The sequence below is a fragment of the Diadema setosum genome, chromosome 8, assembly GCF_964275005.1.
Source record: "Diadema setosum chromosome 8, eeDiaSeto1, whole genome shotgun sequence".
In the NCBI taxonomy this organism is placed as follows: Eukaryota; Metazoa; Echinodermata; class Echinoidea; order Diadematoida; family Diadematidae; genus Diadema; species Diadema setosum.
Genome location: NC_092692.1, coordinates 12,625,629 through 12,637,680, shown reverse-complemented (window position 1 = coordinate 12,637,680; position 12,052 = coordinate 12,625,629). Strand labels below are relative to the sequence as shown.

The 12,052-nt window shown below is 41.8% G+C and overlaps 1 protein-coding gene across 1 annotated transcript in view; it reads left to right on the top strand.

Annotated features, from left to right (window-relative positions):
• The first annotated feature begins 5,477 nt into the window (after positions 1–5,477).
• Positions 5,478–12,052, top strand: part of LOC140231834 (uncharacterized) — a 55,652-nt gene continuing 49,077 nt past the window's right edge. The window contains exon 1 of the mRNA XM_072311985.1: positions 5,478–5,529. Coding sequence (XP_072168086.1) covers positions 5,478–5,529 — 52 coding nt within the window. The remainder of the gene's footprint in view (positions 5,530–12,052) is intronic.

The window sequence follows — 12,052 nt, the reverse complement described above, 5'->3', positions numbered from 1 at the left end:
TTAAGCTTGGCCTTTCATAGCATTGGAATATTGTTATACAAGTGATTCTGTAGTTTGCAAAAACTATGAATTAGGCATTAAACAGCCTAAAGATTTCCACATTTTTCCTCATTTTTTTATTACATTTTACTTGCCTATGGGTAAGTGAATTTTTTCATTTTAATTTGTTCACTTGCCCGATATAAGATTTTACTAGCCCCGGGAAAGTGTGCAAGTGATTGTGTCAGGCCCTGTTTTACTTCAAATAGTTGAAATGCGCGCAACTCGAAGGATTTCTTCAAGTCCCTTTCGATTTGACTTAGGCAAGGTTTACTGTACTTTATCAACTGGGTTGGATGCGTGAAATCAAGTTTTCCCCTTTGAGTGAAATGTATGAGTACAAGATCCACTAGAGTCTTGTTATTTGTTGCTTAGATACAGTTGCATAATTGAAATGCACTTTTCTTAATATGTATGTGTGTGTGTAATTTTAAGGCCAGGATTACGGGAATTACCATGAGTATTGTAACTTTGTGTGCTAAATGAAACACCAGTATTATGTGCCAACTGCCAAGTGCCACCAAAGTATTCACTGTGTTCTATTTGTCATGAAATCATTCAAAATATCAAATCTTGTTTTTCTGCAGTTGTATTACAACGTTAAAGTAAGTCTTTATTAAAAACAGAAAATTACTTTTTTTGGGGGGGGGGGGGTTGTGGATTATTTTGCAGATTCCTAAGGACTGTTGCTGTCTGTGTTGATTTTGAAACGGCTCATGGTGTGATGTTGGTGAAACCATCATATCTTATCGTACAGTGCTTTCATCCACCTCATTCGCCAATCTCCTTTGTGCAATTTACATTAAGAAAAGAATTATTAAGTTCGAAATGCCAGTTTTCCTCAAAGAATCCTAATGAGTGGACCTGTATGAGGTTGATGAATGCATGATTTAAGGTTGTAGTAGCTCAACATTTGTCTACTAGTATCTATTATGATAATGCATGAAGAGGATATGCATACAGTGCATATTTTTTGTTGTAGTTGTAATATACAGTGTGATATGCAGTGTGCATATGTATACACTGCTGTAGGTTTTTTCTAACACACACATACACAGTTACAAGTGTACATAGCTTTTCAACATCTACTGTAGATGGATGCTTATTTGTGTGTATACATTGTACAGGCATTGCAGGCTAGACGTACCCTGGATGCCCAGGTCACTTCCTGTCTGCAATGTCATGTGATGTCTGGTTTTTATGCAAATGAGGTAATAATGAATAATTATCTTTATGACAGCCAATCATTTTAAGTTACGTAATATATTCAGTATTCTTTAGCCAATCAAAATAGTTTTGCCTTTGTGGCCATTGAGAGCTGCGCTTGCGCTTGCAGGGTACATGCAGCAGGCCCCAAAATTTGTCAGTCCTGCTGCAACTTTCATAGAGTGATCACCAGTGCGTCTCTATTCTGCTTTAAAGACCTAATAAAATGGTTTAGGCATTTTTTTCTCAATGATGTAATAATATTAAATGTTAAATTCTAAGTAATTCTATGGTTCTGCGGGGTTTTTTACTGTTCTGAATTTTGTTCTATATTTGTTAACATACTGGATGCAATTTCCTCGGTTTTGGAAAACTTGCTATACTTTCACCGCATGCGGCGCACTATCACTTCTAAATTGTGATGACGTCTAAGAACGGAGTCGTTCACGCACGACCAGTCTAGCCGTAGCCAGCGAGCTGGCAAGGCTATGCTAGCGCAGCGCAGCGACAGCCGGCGCGCGGCCGGCGGCTGCACTGGCTAGCGCTGGCGGGGGAGCGAGCTAGCGAGCGCATAGCAGGTGCTGCGCTGCACTATTGTCATTGGCTAAGCCTTTAGACAAAAGAATATTTAATGAACTGTATCGGATTTAATACTGCCAATAATACAGATTACAACTGTGGTACGCTTGGATATCCATTATTTTCGGCAAACTCGTGAAATAGGCCCCACCACTGCGTGTCTATAGTAATACTACGGCGACTCGCCTGTTTCAGCCCCACCGTGTGGCGTTCATCTCGGTAGGTAAGCACGGCGGTGGGGCTGCCTTCCACAGTGAATACTCGTGAATGCGGCGAAAATGACTTCATAATATGGCCCTCGGCTCGACTAATTTAACGGCCAATTTAACCATAAATACAACCCTACCTAACCCTAAACCCTAGGAGGACCTACCCTTGCTTGCTATAAACGCACGGGTACGGTGCACGCGTGACTGCGGTGGGGCCTATTTCAAGATAGCCCCACCACCACTGCGTGTCTGTACTAATACTACGGCGACTCGCCTGCTTTATAGGCCTAGACCTACTCGTGAATCCAGCCCCACCGTGGCATTCATCGGTCACGGCGTTTGGGCTTCCTTCCACAGTATGATTTTTAGCATAAAACAAAAACTACTCGACCAAAATTGACGATCATTCTTGGTATCGTTTTTCTTAGAAAATGACGCATCTAAATTACTGATCATATTGCAGAAACTGACTATGGGAAACTGGTTAACGTGTTAGGCTTTTTTTTTTTTTTTTTTTTTTTTTTTTTAGCCACGACCCACCCGGTAACAACATATCCCCCTAACCGTTAATCGTTAGAGTGTAGCCTCTGTACTACTACCAAAGATTCTGCTATTACTACTTACTAGTCTACTAGACCTAGTGCCGTAGTGGTAATAGTACACTACTAGTAGTAGTACTAGTAGACTACTACTACTAGTAGACTATTATAACTACTAGTAGACTGCTACTAGATCTACTACTAGACTACTGCGGTACGGTAGTTTAACTTGTAAGCGCCGGCCGACGGGCCAGGCCACGGCCGGGACGCTCCCGCTTGCTTGCTGCGGCCGGAGTAGCCGCTCACTTTGTGAGCGAGCTGGGCCTGTTCTTCTAATCTACTTACTAGACAGTTACAACTTACAATGTCAGTCATGTAGAATACAGTGTATCCTTTCTAACGTTAAACTATATGGGGGCATACCAGACATACCACTCTGTATTTCCCAGGCGATCGTTTCCGTGAGGTCTATTCTCGGGCTTGGTGCCATGTTCATACGCTCTTGCACTGGCAGCGGGGGAGATGCAGCTGGTTCATATCGGTAAGGTGCAGCCCCACGATAACGTTCTGGTTCATCGGCTGCCTCTCCCTCCCCATCTTCCCCTTCAACTTCATGTGCCTCCTCTTCCTCTCCGCTATCGTCAGAGCTGCAGTCTTCATCATCATCATCAATGTCGAAGTTTACCCATATAGGAGAAGACATTATGCTCGAGGTACCAGGTATCTGTGCAAGCTAACTTAGTGATAATGTACGTGGTAATGCGTGCATGTAACGTCGACAGTCAGTGTGTCGACCGGGAGCGCACATCCCGCGGGGCCCGGGCCTGGCCGGGCTAGCTATCGTGTACGCGCGTGTACCAAGCTAGTAATCTGAGTGCTTGTGCTGAGCGGCGTCTGCTAACTGAGCACAACTCCGTGCTTATACGTCATCAATCGGTTCAGGGGTGTTGGTCACGTGACTGTCTTTTTCGCAAAAGCTGCAACGGGGTCCTCCAAAAATGTGATATTTGGGGGAGTTTCTAGAAGCGATGAAAACCGGAACGACACTGACAACATACTTACATTGATAATCATGACATATATTTTACATTTCTTTTGCATATTAAAAAATTTTGCAAGCATTTTATTAGGTCTTTAATAGATCTGGCACGTGCTTGTGACTCGACTCGGGCACACGATACTGTCAGTGATGATTTTTTTAATGACTTTGAGATTAGCTACTTCACTGTAGGTCACCTACTCGATCGGTCTACGTAGACCTCAGTTGTGTTCTGCACAGTTGCCTATAGGCCTATACTGATTCTGGTGGTGGATTCATATTTTGGACTGAGCATTATTTTTGGATAATTCCAACCCCGGAATAGCAGGCACTCCTGTGACGCTAGATTACTGCTAGAATCTACCAAGGTTTTTTATCAGTCGTACATCGCCCTAGCCTACGCACTGCGTAGACTTCTGATTGGACATTGACAGTAGTATGCAGTATCACATCAGGCTAGGCTATCTCCGTGGCGTAGGGAGCTAACCTCGCATTGGTCCCTACACTGACGTCTGAACCTGCCATCATTGCAGTACTCGTCCACAGCAGGGTCCCTTCTTGGTTTCAAGCTGTTTCTTTCGACGACGCGCCCAGCACTGCAGTGAACATCAGTGAACAGTGAATACCACCCTCCTAGTTTCATCGTCAGCGGCCAGAGTTTTCTTCCAAGATTTTACGGATGATTTCTAGCGCCTGTGGCTGTGTTACTGTCAGATCTAACTGTCGACGGGACTGCTACCGACATATCGACTACCGCGCTAGTGCTGGACTATCCTAGCAGGTAGCTTTTATTATTAGGTCTTAGATTTATAGATCCTACTTGGTACAACCATGTACTAGTACAATCCATGTTTGTAAACAGCGGCGGCCTCCCGCTATATAAACAGTGCCTGTAGTTAAGCTGTACTACTATACCAAGTAACAGTCCCTGCTGGTTAACGTGCGTACTGTAGTGTAGGGCCTACAGTCTGTATCCTGGTATAGATAGGCTATCTAACGTTAGTCTATACTGTTTTAGTCTCAGTTTTGTCGGCCATTGTGATTAGAACATATATGTACGTTAATGTTACAGTTTCAGCGGCGGCCTTCCGCTATATAAACAGTGCCACAGCTGTATACTTGTCAACCAGTTTTAAGGTTAAGCGGCGGCCTTTCGCTATATAAACAGAGCCACAGCTTACTTGTCAACCACAATTTAAGAACTCTGTAGACACGCTGTGTTTTCTCTGGATTTATTTTTGATGGCTGATGCCTCATAAATAAAAATGGTTTAAGCCAGATATCTTGAACAGTATACCGACCAGTACCAAAGCCTTCGTTTGCGTGGTGTAACATTTAGTGTAAAGCCTAGAAATCTACCTGTGAATCCCGTGATCAAAAGTGTGGGGTGAATGGGCATGTGGAGTCCTTGGATTTTAGTTGTTTTTTTTTTTTTTTTTTACTTTGAGCTGCACTGAGAAAACATTCATGTGAATGGTGTGTGTGTGTGTGAATTTATTGAAGTCAGTGATCAATACTTTTGGTTACGTTTCATCTGACATCACACACTCATTTAATACTTGCTAGGTATCTCATAGTACATCGAAATACAACAGCACCAAACCCACTAAATCATATTCATAATGATCTCCACAAGGTCATGCAGACGTGCAATGGCATAGATTATTGCTTATAATGAGCATTTCATTCAAGCTACCACAATTAGCCATGCAAAGCATATATGATAAGATATGAGGTGAGTGGGTTGAACTTAAAGTATTATTTTGTGCTAGTACAGTTATATACTAGTGTAGTTCTGTGGATGATGTGATACTATGTGATACTTGAAGTACTGTGGTACTAGCATGGAAGGACCGTGGTACCACCATGGAAGAACCGTGGTACTACCGTCTGGATGTACCGCGGTACTACCGTGAGGGTACCGTGGTACTACCGTGGTAGTACCGTGAGATGTACCGTGGTACTACCGTGGAAGTACCGTGGTACTACCGTGGATGTACCGTGGTACCACCGTGGTAGTACCGTGGAAGTACTGCGGTAGTACCGTGGATGTACCGTGGTACTACCGTGGTACTACCATGGATGTACCGTGGTAGTACCGTGGTACTACCGTGGTACTACCATGGATGTACCGTGGTAGTACCGTGGTACTACCGTGGTTACTACCGTGGAAGTGCTACCATGAAAGAATGGTACTCATGGCATGGAAGTACCATGGTAATGAATGGTACTACTGTGGTACAACTATGGTAATACTATGGTATTACCATGATATTTTTTACCAGGGTAAATCCATGGTAAATGTACTGCCTTCATCTGTCAATTTACCATCCTATGGTAATACTATGGTATTACCATTGTAAAAGTACTATGGTAAAACCATGGTAATACTATGGTATTACCATGGTATTTTTACCATGGTAAATCCATGGTAAATGTACTGCCTTCATCTGTCAATTTACCATCCTATGGTAATACTATGGTATTACCATTGTAAAAGTACTATGGTAAAACCATGGTAATACATGGTAATACTATGGTATTACCATGGTATTTTAACCATGATAAATCCATGGTAAATGTACTGCCTTCATCTGTCAATTTACCATCCTATGGTAATACTATGGTATTACCATTGTAAAAGTACTATGGTAAAACCATGGTACTTTTTTATAAGGGTTGTACCAAAGGTTCCGGTTGATATGCCTATCTAATACGCATACACAAAACATTATTCCACATCTCGTTAGCGTGATTTTGACATAACTTCCGTCAATAAGGCGTATAATAAGTGCAGTCCTCCTGAGCATTTCGGGAACTGCATGGAGAACTCGATCATGCGTGGAGGTCTAATATACACGTAACGCAAATCTTATGAGGCCTACATTATGCAGAGTTTGGGGGATTTACCAGAACTTAGGGTTGAGTTTTAACGTATATAAAGATCATGACCATCAAGTACTACGTCAACATTTTACAATAAACATTTAGATATTTTGTGTGTGGTACTGAATGTGTTGATATCATGTGCCTGTAACAGGAGCTCTATCTCGAGTCTCTGATCCTTAACCCCACCTATAGTCCTCGCGGTAATTGCGATAGGTCTTCGGCTTGATCAGCAAGTCTTTCGAGATAGGCTGAGATTGCATGACCCAGAAGCAACCCTTGATGCGTGTCAGAACAGTCTTTGCGTGAACCGGTCACAACCGCTTCAAACCGGTCTGAGCAGGTTTCTCTCCGTCTCAATTGCAGCGTTTTTAAGAACGCTATGTGCAAAAGTATTGTTCATTCTTGGCGTAGATGTTCGGGAAGCAGCACCTCAATCTTGACCGTTGCAGCCAAGCCAGTGCACACTTACACAAGCAATTGACACACCACACATACGCACACCCACACACACATATTTAAGCCTGCACCTACACATGTATTTACATTAACCCGATACACACAAGTAGACACACATGCAACGCAAATCCACAACTATACGCACGCACACACACACACACACACACATATCAGCAACCCGGGACGGCAACAAAGGTGTTGCACACGCGCCCATTCGCTAACATTGCGATCGTCTGCTAGCTTTCATCAGATTATCATTGAAGAGCCTTCATGTGTACCACAGCGTCTGACAGCGAAAAGCCAGTTCAATTTCTGTGAGTATTCCTCTCTCGATCGTCCTTTGTTGATCAAACCCGCCAAGTGACGAGGGAAGATAGCTGCCTCGTGGGCTCTCGATCGTGATACACTTGTCATTGATCATGCGTACTGTGTGTGTGTGTGTGTGTGTGCATGATGTGTGTGTGTGTAAATGAGTCGTTGGTGTAAAATCGTGAGTGTGTATTGTGTCCGTTGCCTGACGACCGATAATGAGTCATAATTATATCAAAGATCCTGTACTCGATTTTGTCGTGTGGGGTTCAATTGGCGCGTGTAAAATAACGATATATAGTTGCTCAGAAGTTGTGAGTATCGTCCCCAGATCATGTACACCACGTGTTGGGTTGAAAGCCCTAATTGGTTTGGCAATCTGTCATCCATGCAGTCATACCGTATATCGAATTGACTGGCGAACGTTGTGGAGAACTGCCTAGCGCGTGACGGCCGCATGGCCATGCATGCATGGTACATGCTTATCAATATAGGCCTATACATGTAATACACCTGGGGGTGTTTCATAAAGCTGCTCGTAAAGTTACGAACAACTTACGAGCGACTGGAGATCAGTTCTTGTGCTGAATTATGGAAATTCTGATAAGTATAGCACAACAGAACTGATCACCAGTCGCTCGTAAGTCGTTCGTAACTTTACGAACAGCTTTATGAAACAGGGCCCAGATGGCCCATGTACGTCGAATTTAGGATTCTCTGACATTATGGCACCTTCCAGGGACAAAGGTCATCCGAAGGTTCCCTTAGCCGCATGGCGAGGCGCGTAATTTTTTCACAGTTATCTTTATATATCTTTTGATTTTTATTAATTGATTAATTAATTAATTTATTTATTCATTTTTCTGTTTTTGTTTTGTTTTTGTTATTGGTGTGGTTTTTTGTGTTTGTGTTTGTGTTTTTTTTTTTTTTTTTTGGGGGGGGGGGGGGGGAGGGGTACCTGCAAGGTATTGATGCCATTGACCTTCAATTTGACAAATGCTGCCGAATTTGTTGTTTCGGGGAGTGTAGGCCCTCTTGTACGTTGCAAAATTCTTCAATTTTCCTTGTTGATAACGCTGTGCATGTTACAAGGAATAATGGCTCACGGCTTCCTATAAATGGCAACTCAAGGTCGAACGGCTGTAGATAGGAGTCTATATCATGGCAAAATGCCAAACATGATGTCTATATTGTCAGGTGTCAGATGAGAGTCTGTGCACCAGTTAAAATTCAACAATTATAATATGCGTCGTCGTGCGTAGTATATAGAGTCGATCAGCCTATAATGACGATTTTTCATGTTTTGACTTTTTTTTAAGTCGATCGATTACTCGATCTTTACAAGTAACATCGATGTTCATTTTTTCTTTGTTGTTGTCGTTGTTTTCATCGTGTCGTGCTTTGTTTTGTTTTTTGCTCACTTGGAAAAAAAAAGGCTCAAGGTAAGTCGTCTGCCGGGCGTGGAAAACAGTACATAATTATAGACAGCCTAGGCCTATGATAACTTCTTGAAACGATCATGACACATTTTCACCAAACGTGGCAGGTAGCATCCCTAGGATAATACAGGATTTCAGTTGTTCAAATGGGCATCATGCCGGCCCCTACTCCTGATAAGGGCCCCGAAGGAGGGCCCAGAGCCCCTATAATTATATAGGGAATAGTTTGTCTCCTCTTTAGAACCAGAAGTATCCAAGAGCAAATTCAATGCTTAATTAAAGGGAAGATAAACCCCAGGATTAATGTGGATTGAGTGAAAGCAGCAACATTAGTAGAACACATCAGTGAAAGTTTGAAGAAAATCGGACAATCGATGCAAAAGTTATGAATTTTTAAAGTTTTGGTGTTGGAACCGCTGGATGAGGAGACTACCAGAGGTTATGACGTATGAGTGGACTACAATATCAAGAAAATATAAAGAAAATACTACAAAAATCCATTTTTCATGAAAATTACAAATTCCATCAACTTGATATTGACATATGTTAAGGGTAGCAATTATTCCCCCTGCTTTCTGAAAGCGGTTGGTCCACTGCTCTTTCATAATTCTAGAAAAGTGAATTTTTGTTGAATATCCTTTATATTGTCTTTGTATTGTTGTCCACTCATACGTCATATCCTCTAGTAGTCTCCTCATCCAGCGGTTCCAACACCAAAACTTTAAAAATTCATAACTTTTGCATCGATTGTCCGATTTTTCTCAAACTTTCACTGATGTGTTCTACTAATGTTGCTGCTTTCACTCAACCCACATTGCTCTTTGGGTTTACCTTCCCTTTAATGATGAAATCAGTATATAGGTCATACATTGGTAGGCTAACTGTTAGATTAATTCAAGTTTGTTCGCGGCAGATCCCGGGACGACCCCCCACCCTCGGTCCTCTGTGGGACCAAATTGGGGCTCAAAGTTCTTGATTTGACATTACTTCCATCTTGTCTTGAAAACGCACATGTATGGAGATGTTTTTCACGAAACTTTGCAGGTAAGAATGTTGTCACTGTACGTAGAGTAACAGAATATCATATTCATACAAATAGGCACCGACTCCGCTCTTTTGGACCTCGGGACACAACTGGGGTGGATCAGGAATCTTTAAAAAATAATGAATCTCTCGAACCTAGCTGGAGTGATGTAGGACTGCGTTTGTAATTGTGGGGCGAGGACTGGAACGATCACGAACAAAGACTAGGATTCGAAGGGGGCGGGGAAGAGTAGGAGAATGTCTCATCTACCCACGGCGCACTACGTTTCGGGCAAATGGGGCTGTCGTGGCTGCCAGGAATATGGTGTAAACGCAGCTTAAACTTAAAGGACAAGTTCACCTTCATAAACATAAGGATTGAGAGAATGTAGCAATATTAGCAGAACACATCATTGAAAGTTTGAGGAAAATCGGACAATCCGTTCAAAAGTTATTAATTTTTGAAGTTTTAATGCAGTAACCACTGGATGAGAAGACTACTGCATTGTATGAATAACTTAGATGTTACACGCGTACAACAATATAAGGAAAATACAAAGAGAATTTCACAAAATGTCATCTTTCGAAAAAAGTACACATTCCCTTGACTCGTTACCGACAGTATGTTAGGGGTAATATCATTCCCTCTGCCTTTAGAAAGAGGCAAGTCAAGTGCTCTTTTATTATGCGAAAAAAAGTGAAAATATGTTGAATTTTCTTTACATTTTCTTTATACTGTTGCGTGTACGCATATGACTCACAAGCTGTAGTAGTCTCCTCATCCAGCGGTTCCAACACAAAAATTTTAAAAATTCATAACTTTTGCATCGATTGTCCAATTTTCCTCAAACTTTCACTGATGTGTTCTACTAATATTGCTGCATTCTCTCAATCCTTATGTTTATGACGGTGAACTTGTCCTTTAAAGCAAAGTAAGTGCTGTGAGTGAGCACATCGTTGACTGTGTTGTTAAGTTGTTCATGGCAGCTATAGATCCGAGATTGGCACCATAATAGTGATGCTATATAGGGCCCATTTAAACATTTGTATTTTCTTCTTGAAATCCCTTCTTATTTTCACCAAACTTGGCAGGTATTATTGCCAGGGTGATAAAGGACCTATGTATACCTATATAAATGGACAACATCCCGGTCACATGGGTGCCCCCAGGGGCGCAGTGCCACGGGGGTTGGGGAAGCATGCATAGAGACCTCATGGCACCCCCGTTAACCCTCAAATTTAGGGAAAATAAAGTTTACTTTAAAATACATAAAACCAGAAATATTCGGAGCAAGCACATCATTGCGTCTACTATACTCTTGCTTGTCTACGGCAGATCCCAGGGTTCATTAAGGCCGGGACCGAATGGGGGTAGCTTTCTTCATTATCTTATTCATTTCTCTTCCTTTAATGGACCAATCGGAGACTCGCTGCCATTTCGTAAACGGCAAATCGAAAAATCATGGAAAAAATTTCTGCCCGATACTATACCCGGCTATGCGGGGACAACTGTACAAAGTAGGAGCCGAGGCTGCACCCCGGCACCACCACCACTTTTCTTGTGTTCACAAAAATTCGATATATATATATATATATATATATATATATATATATATTAGAATAATCTGAAACAACCATGACTTTCCAATGGTTCCGTTCTTCCCGCCTAAGGGGGAGCATAACCCTTGACCCCCTTTTTAAATTGTTCAGTCCCTGTCTACATGTTAGCATGCGTTTCGGTGCGAGAAAGCCTGCGTGTTTTGTTTTGTTGTTGTTGTTTTTTTTCAAGTTTGCATATATATTACAACCCATGCGTGTACCTAATAATAATTTGTGTAGTATACAACATAGGCCCTATCCCTAAACCCCACTAAGTGGTTCATGAACGGTGATTATGACTGATAAAATTCGCTCATGAATAAATGCAGCAATTTTCTCTCACACGCGGTATGAGTGTGTAGAATTTGGGACAGTATAGCTGGTAGTCGCATATAGACACGTGCCAATATTAAAGGGAAGATAAACCCCAAGAGCAATGTGGATTGAGTGAAAGCAGCAACATTAGTAGAACACATAAGTGAAAGTTTGAAGAAAATCGGACAATCGATGCAAAAGTTATGAATTTTTAAAGTTTTGGTGTTGGAACCGCTGGACGAAGAGACTACTATAGAGGTTATGACGTATGAGTGGACAACAATACCAAGAAAATATAAAGAAAATTTTACAAAAATCCATTTTTCATGAAAATTACAAATTCCATCAACTTGATATTGACATATGTTAGGGGTAGCAATTATTCCCCCTGCTTTCTGAAAGAGGTTGGTC